Source organism: Crassostrea angulata, chromosome 8, assembly GCF_025612915.1.
Source record: "Crassostrea angulata isolate pt1a10 chromosome 8, ASM2561291v2, whole genome shotgun sequence".
In the NCBI taxonomy this organism is placed as follows: Eukaryota; Metazoa; Mollusca; class Bivalvia; order Ostreida; family Ostreidae; genus Magallana; species Magallana angulata.
The window spans coordinates 21114958-21129924 of NC_069118.1; the positions used below are offsets into that span (position 1 = coordinate 21114958).

General features: G+C 30.8%; 1 protein-coding gene across 1 annotated transcript; it reads right to left on the reverse strand.

The window, feature by feature from the left end:
- Positions 1 to 1494: 1494 nt before the first annotated feature.
- LOC128158365 (uncharacterized) lies at positions 1495 to 14432 on the reverse strand. Its single transcript, XM_052821159.1, has 11 exons — positions 13502 to 14432; positions 13017 to 13095; positions 11644 to 11811; positions 11118 to 11239; positions 8832 to 8988; positions 6932 to 7054; positions 6355 to 6537; positions 5612 to 5739; positions 4031 to 4118; positions 2449 to 2533; positions 1495 to 2190 (listed from the first exon to the last, which is right to left on the reverse strand). The coding sequence occupies exons 2-11, from the start codon at positions 13078 to 13080 to the stop codon at positions 1752 to 1754; spliced, it is 1557 nt and encodes a 518-aa protein (XP_052677119.1). The 5' UTR covers positions 13081 to 13095; positions 13502 to 14432; the 3' UTR covers positions 1495 to 1751.
- Positions 14433 to 14967: the final 535 nt, after the last annotated feature.

Below are 14967 nucleotides of genomic sequence, written 5' to 3' on the forward strand. Positions count from 1 at the left end.
TACAATTTTTATTAACTTAGTATTTTCTTTATTTTACTCATAAATATCGTTCAGATTGATATATTGTTTGCCCTAAATGGCGATCACGAATGCTAGAATATGGCAGGTGAGTTATTGTGTACTTAATATACCAAAAATCGATTTGAATTCTCCTGTTCAAACTAAATTGATTAGGCCAAGTATTTATAGGCCATAAATATGAACACCAAACTCACCGTATCATTCCAGGGCTGTCACAGTTTATGCTAAATATCTCATAATAACGAGGAAATGCTGTATTAAAGGCGAAATAATGTTTATTTTTTAGCAAACAGTCTTCCTGTTATATTGAATAATTATCCAATAATATTTGCTATTTTGAAATTCAGACAAACAAATGCCGATCCTGTCTGAATTTCTAGTCGTACAAAACATGATTGAAAGAATGAAAGTGTATTTTAAAACATTCGACTAAACAAATGCTAACCTCAATGTAATTTTATTAAAAAACTTCTTACAGATTTGACAGTTGTGCAGGTTGCCTGCGGTACGTAAGTATTATGAAAATGTTACCTTTTCTGATCTTGCAACTACCACCATTTTATTTTTAATTTACGAATTAGTAAATAATAAAATCATGAAAATGTTCACAAACGAAATAACCGTAATCAGTTTTAATTATGAAATATATTCATCTGAAATTCAGACATCTGTAAACGATATAAAGAAAATGTATAGGGCAAGATCTTTAAAAACATAGATTTAAAAGCGACAAATGCTATACAATGTTAAAGAATATAAAGATAATATGCTGTAAAACAGAAAATGTGGCACAGATTATTTATTAGTATTCTTCAAAATAAAACAATAAAATGAAGCAAAGGTATTTTTGTTAACCAAAAAGTTTAAACCATCTTTTTCTAGGCTTCATGTTCAGATAAAAATGATAATAAAAAAGTTATATTATATTTGATGATTCGCAATCTAAAAATTACAAGAGGACCTTACGTATTTAGATAAGCATCATTTAAAGTACTTTTTTACTAATGTATCAGATACATATAACTTTGTATTTTCAGTATAGCATGTGGGATCTGAATGTGCTGAGCTTGCATCACTTACTGTGTCATACACAGTCTAGGCTGGTAGAGCGCATGTAAACATGTAAACATTGGGGCCTACATACTGATTATCAGAGAGGTTCAACATTCTTGCTGCTTAAAGTTGTCTAATGTACTCGCTTTAATTCGTAAATTATCTTAATCAAACTGCACAAACCTTCAAAACGTGTATAGCAGACTTGATAATTATATAAAAAAACAGGATTCAAAGAGAATTCCTTAATTTATATAATTTCAATATAAATAAACGGGTACTTAACGTAGGCCTTAACAGAAATATGTAAAAAAAAAATCCAGATAGCTTTATAACATAATCTCATAGATACGAAAGACCAGTAGACTTGATCGAGATTGAATATCTAAATTAACAAAAAAAATTAAGTTATGAATTTGATACCCTGTATTCTAGCGACATCACGCTCTTCAATACAAAGATTATTCGTACATTCTGTTACATGATTACACAGATAAATGTTATTTTATCCCTAGGTAAATGATAACTTGTATAGATTATTTCACACAGAATTATTAGATTGTTTAGAATACTATGTATTCCGCGATTCTAAATGATTTTGCTGGCCCTGTGTGTGTCGTCATAAAGCGTTTTAAAGAAATGGGTTATTCTTATAAAAGCTTTGGTATTTCTCTAGACTACACTACAACGTTAAAAGAAATTGTATTGAATTCATTGTCTGCCAAGACAACGTGATATTCCCCTGTGTTGGTGTGGTTGTACGGATTTTCCATTTGACACTCACCACTCCTATTTCTGACACCATAATCTGATTCGCCTTCATTGCTAGGAAAAAATGCATCAAGATTATCATTGTTGTCCTCCACGATCTCTCTTAAGTTTTCATTAATATATTCATAACCATCATCACCATAACATTCTTCATAGGGGCTTCTACTATCTTCAACTTCGGCATGATAGGTACAATCAACTAAAGAATATGTTTTCATTTTCTCCAAAACAAAATTATTATTTTGTAATGAATAATTGAAATCACTCTTCTCGGAATATTTGGTTAAATCAGGCTTATTCTGAACATTGTTTGTTTCTCCAGTCATTTTAGTTTGTCGTCTTCTCCTATTAAAAAAATACAGAGGACATGTACTTCCATCACACAATCATTCATATACTTTAAACTCAATAAAGACTTAGATTAAAAAATAGATCTATGTGTAGTATTGTCGTTGAAAATATTTCTTTATGTTATACCGCTTATGGTCATCTTTGAATGATTGTTTTGTGTTTTAAAGTGCATCAATGTTTTACATTAAGGGACCAATGATTCTTTTAATTGGCAAGCATTGAATTATTTCTGGCAGAAATGATGGTACTTACCAAAGGATGACAAGAAGTTGTGCAACTAAGCCAAGAATGACAACAACGGATACTGGTACAACTACCATAGTTACATTTGTGTTTCCTATGTAATAGAATATATTTAAATGAAAAAAGAAATGACAATAACAAATTATCAATCATCTCAAAAATTCATAAAGGAAATACAAATTCAAAGCAGAGCAACACGGACCTCTTTAAAGATAGAGGTAGGATCGATGCCTTGGAGGAGTAGGCATCCCCTACTGACCGGTCACACCCGCCGTGTGCTCTTTGTCGTAATCGGGAAAAAATCAGAAAACTCCGTAGACAATTAGGTGATTAATTATGGTCAAACAACTAGTAGGAAAAACGTCAGTCAGCATGCGATCCAGTGGAAGATTGTATTTGCTCATGACAAGCTTAAGGTCGTTGTATCGACCAAAGAACTTACGAAAAGATGACTTCAAACGAGACTGTTGATGGTCCTGTTTTATCAACTTGTTTGTCAGTAGCTTGCCTTGCCTTAGAAATTGTTCATACGAAGAGCATGCCATTGTGTATCGAATTAACTGAGAGACAAAAACATCATAATTATGCAGTGTTGAAGGTATATTGCTACATAAGTAAGGACAGTTGACTATAGAAAAACTGAAGTTATCACGTTTATTATTTATCATTTTTGGCTATTATTATTGTTAGGTTACAATCAATGTCCATTTCCAGTAAAATATCCAAATATGAAACAGATAACGCAAACTCGGTGGTATATTTTATTCCAAGTTCACTGGGTTATATCGAGTCGACGTAAGTATGGAAATAACAATTGATAATTGATAGTACGTCGTCGTAGTTAAAACATATACCTGAATGTTGAGTTGACGGCCACAGCAAGTGATTCATTGTTTTCACGTACAAGTTTTTGAATAAATTCTGCTTCATAAGAATACAATAATAGGTCTGCTAACAATGGGGCACAATTGGTACCCATGGGAATTCCAACAGATTGTTAGAAGACTTGACTTCCAAAAACTACATAGATGTTTTCTGTCAGAAACTCAAGCATCTTTTTAATGTCAACTTTAGAGTTCTTCTGTTTGAATCAAAATAGTTTTTGACAAAACATTTTTTTATATTTCCAGTGACAAGGTCAGCATTTTACGACTCAATTTTATTGAAGAAAATACTGTTGTTGATATCAAAAATCCTAGATTTTAATTTGTCATATGCAATGTTTTTATAAAGAGTTGAAAACTCGTACGTTTTGCTGTTATTGATTTTGGTAAGGTGACATTAAAGTTTCTAATAATTCTTCAGAGTTTTTTAGTATCCACATCTGATTTACACCGCTTCTGGAGTATATTGTCGTACATAACTCTTGAAGTTTCTTATTAATTAATCGAGTCGTATTTTCTGTAGCTTCAAAAAATAGTGGTTCTACTGTGTTGAGTTTAAACAGTTCCTTGCGGAATTATATTTGCGACAGGAGCTGTCTGAGCAGTAGAAGCGGAAACATTTCTATGCAGAGTAGTATTTGTTTTAGTACATTTAGTACCAGTAGAAATGGAAACCGTATCATGCGGATTATTACTTGTGGTAGTACCTGTTGGAGTAGTAGAAGTGGAAATAGTTCCTTGCTGATGAGTACTTTTGGTAGTGCCTGTAGGAGTGGTAGAAATGGCTCCGTGCATCTAAAATATAATATTTATAATTTTCAGTGGCTATATTGTAAATTGCCGTTTTTAATGATACGCTAACAACTATTTTTTAAATTAATATTGAAAACGGCAGGCGGCATGAAATTCTTAACAGCACCAAATAGTTACTCTCTGCTGTGTATTGATCCACTATCTGCACTTCAGTAATATGACTTTACTGTTGGTAAATAAAGTATTTGTATAATAATTGAAAAAGAAACTAGTATGGTATGTATAATGCAATTATTCCTCATGGATTAAGGATACGGGTTGGTACCTGATTAGATCTACAGTAATTAAGCCATTTAGAATTGTCCCATTTTGATATAAGATGATGAATGAACCTTTGATTCAATGATTGTAGGCTTTATCAACGGCCCGTGTAGCATTAACAAATATTGTGTCTAATGATGTACATCGTGTAGGACAAAATCGGATTCATCCAAAATAAAAATCTCCTTTCACTCAAAAGATTACCATTCAAGTTCACAAACGAGATCATATTAATAATTTTATTTGGTTTTGAATCTGAGTTAAAGAATCATCTGCAGTCCCAACAATCTTCATGCAGCTGTGGATATAGCTATTATTCCAAAATATATTGGGTTTTTTCCCTTCCTTAATATAATCAACATGTTCAGACACGTAAATGTAGCGGGGTATTGGGGAGGGGGGGCCTGACCTCTACGCCCAACTTTTTCTCGCAGAAACAAATTTTTTTTCCCTTCCTTAATATAATCAACATGTACAGGCACGTAGCATCGGGGTAGGGGGGAGGGCTTTTTCTCACAGGAACACATTTTCTTAAATTTACATATAAAAAATTGAAGTATCATGGAGTCCCCCCCCCCCACTTTTTTGGGAGTATGTAAAAACTTGGAATATATATAAGGAAATGAAGAGTAAAATTGAAGTTATAGATATTACGCCAATTTTCAAAAATCTTGAGATTTTCTTGTGATTATAGTTTTTATATGTCAAGTTTTACTTTATATTCAATACTCGCTGTTCCCTGGAAAGTGTGATGGAATCTAAAATCCTATTTCGTGTGTTTCAAGACAGCTAACAGTGTGTTCTGTTAAAGCACGGAATGATTTGGGTAATGTATAGATAATAGGCATATGCATATGCATGGCATATGCATGTAATCGTTGTATTAAACAGTTTTATCATACTCAAATAATTTTAGTATATTTGTAGTCTAAGTGTGTGTGTGTGTGTGTGTGTGTGTGTGTGTGTGTGTGAAAAAGAGAGAGACAGATACTATCAGGGAGAGAGAATTTATTATTGTATTACTTTACTGTATATACATATGTTTTAACTACGATTATGTTGTAGTGCATTTTGCCACAGTGAGGATACTTACAATCTCGCGAAAATCCTGGCATGGCAAAAATTAAGTACTTTTGTCACCCGAAGTATATATTAAAAACAGAGTCCTTAAAATTAAAAGTGAGAGATGACGAATGCCTATTCAAATGGCGTACCAGCAAACAAACATTGTAGTTAAATTCATCGCAATCAGCAAATGTACAGTCAAGTTTATTGCATTTCAAACACTTCTTTGGATAAGATATTGATGGTTTCCTTTTAATCTTGTCATTGTCATCTTTCGCTATAAAGAAATAAAATTTATATGAATATATTACTAGTATTAACATAATGATAAATGTATCTTTGATTTTGCAAATTACAAATAAAGTTCTCTTTAAATATATATCTTAAAATGTTTTCCTTTCGGATCGTTTTTCAATGTCAATTGTAATACATTATCAAAATGTACGTTTTTCAATGTCAATTATCAAAATGTAAGTTTTACGAAAAAATGATAAAATAAATATATACAATAGCTAACGGAAGCAAAAGTTTATTAAACCGTGTTCGTCGTTTTACAAAAATACCAAATGACAGTAAACCAATTATTACTCCCGCCCCATAAAAACCTAGATTGTTTTGTTTCGTTTCATTTCGTTAAAATGATAACGAAAGTTATATATTTTTTTAAAATGAAAAACAAATAATTTCATTCACCGAGAGCAATTTTGATATGAGTGCTTATGTTTTATGTTGGTTTTGTTTTATGCAAATATTGGTTTGAGTTACAGTGTACATAACTGTGTTCATTAAACAAATTGACAATATAATAATAAACATTTATATATATTTTTCATCTATCTATTTGATTTATTTGCACTCACTTGCAGTTTATGACGTAAGAAGTTAAACTTACCTTCATAAGTACTAACGTATAGTTCTTTAGCAATGCCTAGCCACGAAGGACCTTGAGGTTGCCCCTGTATCAGATCGCATGATCGCCTAGGATCTGTAAGATCTACGTCTCCAAAAAGGTATGAATTATGCTTTAATTTACATTCTGCTGACGTTGATTGCCAATTATTGTATTCTGTGTAAACTGCAAAAGTTTGAAATAAACCTTAGTATATTAATGCAATCAATCGGTAAATAGATTAAAGTTATATTCTTATTAATATTGTACATGTAATGTGACATTTAAAAAACAATGCTTATTTTTGTGAAATTGATTGAAAACCTGTGCGTGGTTTTATGAGGAGTGTTAAATTCTTTGAAATCTTTTGAAATTGAATTCTTTGAAATGTTTCTTTTTTTTTTTTAAATTGTCATTCATTCGTTTGCCCTCTCTAAATCAATCAGTCATAGATGTTAAATATATTGATTTGGTCTACAATGTTATAAATATACATACGTTAAGTTATAATTTATGTTCAAAATAATTTACGATCTTTCATCTCATTTATTTAGTGATATCCTGTACAAGCTAAACTTACGAGTTTGATTGCATATTTGCGCGATTACTTCGTTGCACTCCTGCTCTATAAACCTTTGGTCACCTTGACATTGAATAGATACACAAGCTTCCGTTGTTAAAAGAGAATTCACCATTTCAGACCCTAAAATATGCGACACGTAAAACCCAAATTGTATGTGTTAAAATAATATTATAATATGCATACAAATTCAAATCATATTTTCAAATTTGTATAGGTTGCTATTTGATCCTTACTATCTTGCTTGTTTGTTCAGTTATTTGATTAAATATGCTTATTATGCCCAACACTGATTGTGTTATTACTTTGAAAAATTGCAAAAAAGAGAGATGTAACTGATATAGAGAGATGTAGACGCAACATTATTTTTAGAGTCTATACAATACATGTAACTGTAGAATCAAATGTATCACTGTATAAAAAAAAATTGTTTTGGAATTTTTTCAACGTCAACAATGCAATAAAAAATTTACTTGATTGAGAACCATGAAGTTAACTTTGATTGTAATTATAGATTTCAAATAATTTGCTTGTTCCTCTTAATATATGCTCATTTTGCACGAATATCAACCATGTAAATGTAACGAACATTTGACACTTTTTTTTCATTGAAAGATTGTCATACTAAGAATAACCCATCCAGGCATCCGTATGATATATAAAATATGGCCACTTATGTTTATTGTTTTTGTTGCTATTAATTAGAATCATGCAATAGTGTTGTGTACCAACCAATGTTATACATATCAATGAACTCTATACATTTATTAGAGACGTGTTTTCAGTTTACAGAAAAAATCATCAAAAAGCGTTAGTATGCATATTGACATTACATGTTTCGGAAGTTAAAGACCAAAATACACTTATGTTTAGGCGTATGCCTGGGAAAATTTGAACAACAGTTATATTTATACATTTAACGATAAAGCTTATCTTCATTTTGCCACGTTGCATGCAAAATTTGTTATAAAGGAAATGCCAAATGATTTAAATCTTGCACATTAAAATGTCAAACTCAATTTATTTTTTGGCGTATTCTTTAAATTCTGATTTTCAATCCTGTTAGTTGTACATGCACGCTTAAAGTTTCGAGAATAATGAAATAAAAAACTATATTAATGTTGAAATATTAACTCCTTTTAATCCTAACTGTTACTTTTACCATTTTTGAGCGGTTCTTTGTTAAGGTCTTCACTACATATGGAAATTTTACTTCTCATTCTCTTCTTACTTGTATAGATTGGTGTTGTAAATTGTTAAAACGTCATGTGAACAGGTGCCAAGTTAATACAATCTACATGATGAAACTTTGCAATTCATTCAATTGAATATAGATACATGCCATTCAATGACCTTCAAATCATTTTCAGTCACCGTTTAGTTGACTGAATGACACAGATTTTACACTAGCATTAAAAAAGTAAAGCACCATACTTTATACGAATATTTGGAAGTGATTATATTGATTTTCATTTAAGGGTTATGGTCACAATTTTAGTTATTATTTAAAAATGTTATTTATTGTAGAAAAAAATTTAGGGTAACAATTTTAGCTATTGATTCAAAATGTTATCATTATAGAAAAGGTTTTTTTATCACAAGTAAATAAGAAGCTGAGTTAAAAAAGAGATGCAGAGCCAAGAAATGATCATTGTGTTAAAAAAACTCATCCATTTTTTTTTGTTTTTGAATGATGTTTACCTGTAAAAAAAAGAGACTTGCTCAAATTCATATTATAAGTATGACCTTTGTTCAGATAACAAGAAATTTTAAGTTCTGCACTACACTGGTGAATTGCCATCATCAGCATATGACGAATTAAAAAAATACTCATTTTGTTCATAGAATAATGTGATTCAGTTTGTTACTTAAAATTAGTTGCTTATCATACAAAATATACCTGACTTAAATAGGTTATAAGTCTGATGTCCTCCACACTCATTTTGAAATGTATTACTTGTTTCGGAAGGGTATTTCCCAGAACATGACAATGAACAACCATTTGCTCCTCTGCTCCCCTGTTCAGGTATTTGTTCCAAGCAAACACATTTCTTTAACTGTTAACAGTTAAGATTATCAATTTATCTTTTATCAATATGCTTTTTAACCCGTTTAACTTTTGGGAAAAGTTATCATTATGTAGACGTTTTTTCACATATGTAATTGTCATGCCCTTACGATGATAAGTGCAATTGGTTCCTTTTAAGCGGTTAGTGTATACGCTAATGCTTAAAGGTATGCAACGAAAACTATTAAAGATTCGTCAAAGCGCTACATACGATGTATCAGAGCATTGAGAGTACTGAATGCCAAGCAAATTTGATGTATGTATACTAGGTACATTTTTTAAGCAATATTGACGGTCAAATGAGTACAAATGTACCATAGTCTGTACAAGTCATGAAGTCTCAAGTTTACTTTTTGAGTTTCAACTTGAGTTTAACGCCTTATCCGAGAATCCTCTGACGATTATCATCCTTTTTACTATTTGACCGGGGAAGTGGTGTGTCAGAGGAATTTTGGATTATCTTTACCCTAGCTTTAAGGGCCAAAAAAAGGTAATATTTTTGTTAAAAGAGACCTGAAGGCCTTTAATGGCCATTTGTCAATAAAAAGGAAGTGTTGTGATATTTAATTGACCTGGTGCATTTTTGTAATTAAAGTTGCACTTTTTCATCCTTTCAGATAACAAATTATTTTAAAGACATAAAAAGGTAATGCATTTACGATAGGATAATGTGTACAAAAACTTAAACACCACAATTTAAGGATTCAAATTATGGACATTTACGATTTAGTTTATTTCAAACGATTGTGAAAGTGCAGTAGAAAATATACAATTTCATTCAGTTTTACTTAGGGGGCATGCTGGCACTACCCAAGAAATCATAAATTTATCAATAAACGAAAAACGCTTCAGGTTCATCGTGGTTTTTCATTCAGTTCATCTTCCTTGCTGTATAAGTGGAGAAGATATTTTTCTAAGATTAAATGCAATTTCAAAATTTACATTTTGGTAGGAGGCTTCATGAAAATCATATAGATGCACTAGTTTATCTGTCACTACTGTGCAAATAGATTGTCTAAGATGTAATACCCGTTAATCATATAGTCATATTAGCTCTGTCCTAAAGCTGACCCATGGGCCATGAACTTCACAAGTTTAGTATAAAATTTTATGAACAATATAACCATGCATTTAGACTTTCCTTAACAATTCTGGAAGTAGAGAAGAGGAGAAGAGTTTTTTTTTTAAATTCCATGTATTTAACTATATGGAAATAATGGCCTCGTCCTAAAGCTTTATATATGTAATCCCTGTTTCCTTTATTCCTCTTATCCAAAAATGCTTCAAACCAAATATGATAACATGGTCTTGTAGTTTTTAAAGGGACTTGGACACGATTTGAGATCAATTTTTTTTATGTACATGTATAAAATAGTTTACTAGTGCATTTAAAATGATTGACCAAAATATTGAATGTTTAAGTCAAGTTACAAGCGAGTTACAGAGGTAAGAACTGATTGTTTAATAAACAAAGCTCGAAGTCTTAAAGTTGTTTACTAAAACTGTAATGTAGAGAATTACAATTTCTTAGACAAAATGACATGTAAAAAATAATTTAAACTAACTCAATATCTACATAAATTCTATTATCAACTAAAGAAAGTTACATTTAAATGAAACTAACACCAATACAACACATATGTAAAAAAAATGACAATATTCGAGCTTAGTTTACAAAACAAAGAATAATGAACCCTATATCTTGCTTATAACTTGATATTTTACTTTTAGATTTTGACATAACATTATAAACCTCTATATTCATCATTATAAACATTGAAAATAAAAAAATAGATTTGAAAATTTAAAGTCAAATCGTGTCTAAGTCCCTTTAAGCAGAAGTTCAAAAAATATATTATTAAAAACGGGCGACGCACGACGACGGACGAATACAGATAGCAATAGGTCAACTAAGTCATAAAAGGAAATAATTGTGTGTGTGGATGATAGTTGGTCAAAACACAATTCTGCAAATGTATTGAAGCTTTTATAAATCTTGCTTATTTATACGTGCTATTTCACAGCATATACGTTCAAATTATTTTCTTCCATTTTTGAAAGAGATTAAAAGATACCGTTTTAATAGGTAAACGCCAACTGACACACCAACAACGTTACCTGTACACCAAATACTGAATAGCTGGATGCAAAGCAGACTTCCTGACAAAGGCCAGCTGACGGGAAATACATTTCATAGGACTTCCTGGTCACAGTGTTTACAGCAGATTCTTCGTAACAACCTATCACAAATAGAGGTTCATAAAAGTTTAAGTACATTTACAGAAGCAATGTCATGTGTCTTACTAGAGGCCATGGGACCACATTGTTCACCAGAGCAACTATAACTTTATATGGGCATTCAAAGGATATTAGGCCATATGGTCCCTCGGTAGAATAACAAAAGTAGCAGGTGAGCTAAAAACAAAACAAAAGCAAAACAAAACCCTAATTAAAAGCCTGAAATATCGTTCAAATAAAGATATGTAAGTTGCCATGTCATATTTTGTCATCTCTCATATTAAGTCGTATTACAGTTTTTATTTATTTCATTTTTTTGTAGTTGTTGTTTTTTATTTTTGAAGTTTGCTTGGCTAACGAAATCATATTAAGGCTTAATATATAAATGTTCGAAACCACAACCTACCGATTATTTTTATCCACGCTGACAAACGAGTATAAAATGCTGTCCAAAAATACATTTCATTATGTAATGCATGTGGAAACAAACTTGATATACTTCCTTTCGTCCTGCAGAGCCCCTGAGCATCTCTCCAATTTGTTTTAGATATATTTGATACGGTTCCGCTGCATCCTGGTTTTGAATAGAAAGGATGTTTCTATTATAATTATAAGAGAGAAAGAATGAGAGAGAGAGAGAGAGAGAGAGAGAGAGAGAGAGAGAGAGAGAGAGAGAGAATTTAAATTCGCGGACGTGTGCGCCGAGAATAATGGTGTTTGCATTCTTTCCTTGTATTTCATAATTTTTGAAAATCTTTCTATTTTTGATTTTTGTATCTTTTCACAGAAACGGGATATATTATTTTTACTGTGAACAGAATATTTAAGAGCTCAAAATCTGGTGTCGGTTGATGCATGATATAGTTATCTACATAACAAAGATGGTCTGGTCATGTTTGAAAATTTGTTTTATTAAAAATTATCAATAGATATTAAAATTGTTATTCTTTTATTGCTTTTAAATCAATGAACTTGATTTAAATAATCAAAATCCACATAGAACACTATTCATACAATGGTATTTTACAAAGAAATCGAAACAAAAATGATAAATTTTAGAAAAAGTGCGATTTTTTTTTACTGAACCCGATTTGAAAAAAATTAATCCCGATCAGAACTATTACTGAACTTTTATAAGTAAAATTCACTTTACTCTGAAAAATGGATAGGCAATATAAAATCATTTAATGAACAAACCATATTTCAGCTAAACAACCGTCATGAAATTTAAAAAAATGTGATAAACTGCAACTTTGAATGATTAAGTCCGGGATCAGTTTAATTACAACCGGGATCAGTTCTTATTTAAGATTTTCCAACTTTACTTGAATTTTATAATTTCGTTTCAATTTCTTCTTAAAATAAGTAGGTTCCGACTTCAGGAGGGATGCAAAGTTTTACTTACGAATATACAAATATAATCTAACAAAAAAGGCATTCTCAAGGAGATTGTTATAATTTTTATATTACTATACTATAACGTATAGGTAATGAATGATCAAACCATAACTTTTTACTCACTACAAAAGTCAATAATAGGGTACAAAGCATTACATGCGTTTAAATCGGAATTAACAACAAAACAGGTATTGCCGAGAACTAAACTGCTACAATTTATAATAATACACATGACATCTATTCTATGTTCATTCGTTTCAATTCAAAGTAGCAATGTTCACACAAAGTATAAAAAATAATGCACCTGCATATTTCTTAGTATAAACAAATTAAACTATATTAACTTGCAGATTTTTTTTAAATTCCATAATGTTCACCTACCTATGATGAGTGATGTAATGGAGAGAATATGAAGAAGCGTGTCACTCGATTTAGACAGGTCCATATATTTAAAGACTGTCTGGAAACAAAAGAAAACCAACTTAATCGCCAAATAACAAAATTAGAAACTATTTTCAATTTTCTTACTAATCATTTTATAATTTTAAATGAAAAGTATACTCAAACACGAGCCACTAAAAGCATATTGAGACACGTATTGCTATGGTTTGTTAATTTTCATTTATACCGATATAAACTGATAAACATATTGTGTTTCATGAACGCTTTTAACATAGTGCATACACATAATAGGAAGTGAGTACTCTGCATTGCATTACATTTATGTAAGCTTTAATCGCTTTCTATTTTTTCTAAAATTTCTATGCAAGTCATACATATATATATATATATATATATATATATATATATATATATATATATATATATATATATATATATACTATTAATAATTAACTGAAATTTACCTTAAATTGACCAAGGTTTAAGATGTAAAATAAAATAGCTTCTGTGAAACTCAGCACAAAAAAACCTTTTAAAATAACCTTCTTTTAACCACAGATATCGAATTCACAACTACCGTCGAGTGCGTTTGTCCTACGTTTATTATTTCCTTGTTTGTTTCAATCTTGCGTTTACCATGAGTGAATTTCTGGTTTTTAATGTATCGATCAAACCGAACCTAATAAAAAGTAGACCCAAACTTAACCTGGGGTTTATATTCAGGGTCTGCTCGGGGTTTACTTTTGTAAACTCAGAATGAATACAAAGAGTAAACTCTGAAAAGAAGTAGGAATTTTAGGCGATAAGATGTTTACTAGATAAAAGACGGACCTGCACATTTAACTGCGTAAAGTGGACCCAAAAGCAAACATCATATAAACCCAAAGTAAACCTTAAGTGAATGCATTTTTACAAAAGACAGACCCAGACGAAACCCCGAGTAAATTTTAAAGTAAACCTGGGGTATAGTTAGGGTATCTTCCGTTGTTAGGTTGGGTCTCTGTCGGTACTGTACGTCTGTAAGTTCAGAGAAGCATGCCACCTTTTACAGATAAAATCGCTCTCAGTAAAACTGCAAATATTGATGTATGAATCAAGGTTAACTCTCAAAAATAATATTGATTGAAAAGATACTGACAGTTTTTTTGAAAATTATTTTGATCTTGTGGTCAAACTAAGGTTTTCAGAGAGACAGAGAGAATAAACTGCACGTTAACTATTCTACTTCAGAAAAAATAAATTGTTAAATCATCTGTATCTGACTTGGATATAAATATGTTTAAAAGGGTAAGTTCTTTATTTTACGTTTCAAAGCTAATAGATTGAAAATGTTAGTTCTATGATTTGTTTCTTTTCTAAATAATAGCTTACAGCCAAACCTTTCGTATCGTAAATTTCTAGGTAAACCTGATGGTTAAACTGTTGGACATCTTTAATCTGATTGGCATTTTTTGGGGGGGGGGGGCGGTTGATACAAGTATTTAGGGATGGTTAAAAAACGACCTAAAATGGCCAAAATGTTTTTAAAAAACTAAAGCCTTTTGGATATTGGTGTTTTCACTGTTTCTAAGACAAATTGAATTCACTTGAAATTTGCTGTCTATTTGTATGCGTGGTAAAATAAATGCAAAGTCGATGACAGAGTTTAGAGTTTCATTTTAATATTGTTTTGGATTTTTTGGAAATTGTTGGAAAATAGAATCACCCTAGAATAACACATAAATTAAACATATAAGATCATTACATAAACAATACATACACAAACATTACACAAACATTCACATAAAACATATATTTACTTCAGTTGCTTTTTTGTACTTTTTAACAGCAAAACGTGATGACTAAACAGTTTATATTTAAACAATATTTCCCAAAGATCAAATCATTAACCTTTGCGTAATAAATATCAACAAAACTATTTACAGCAATG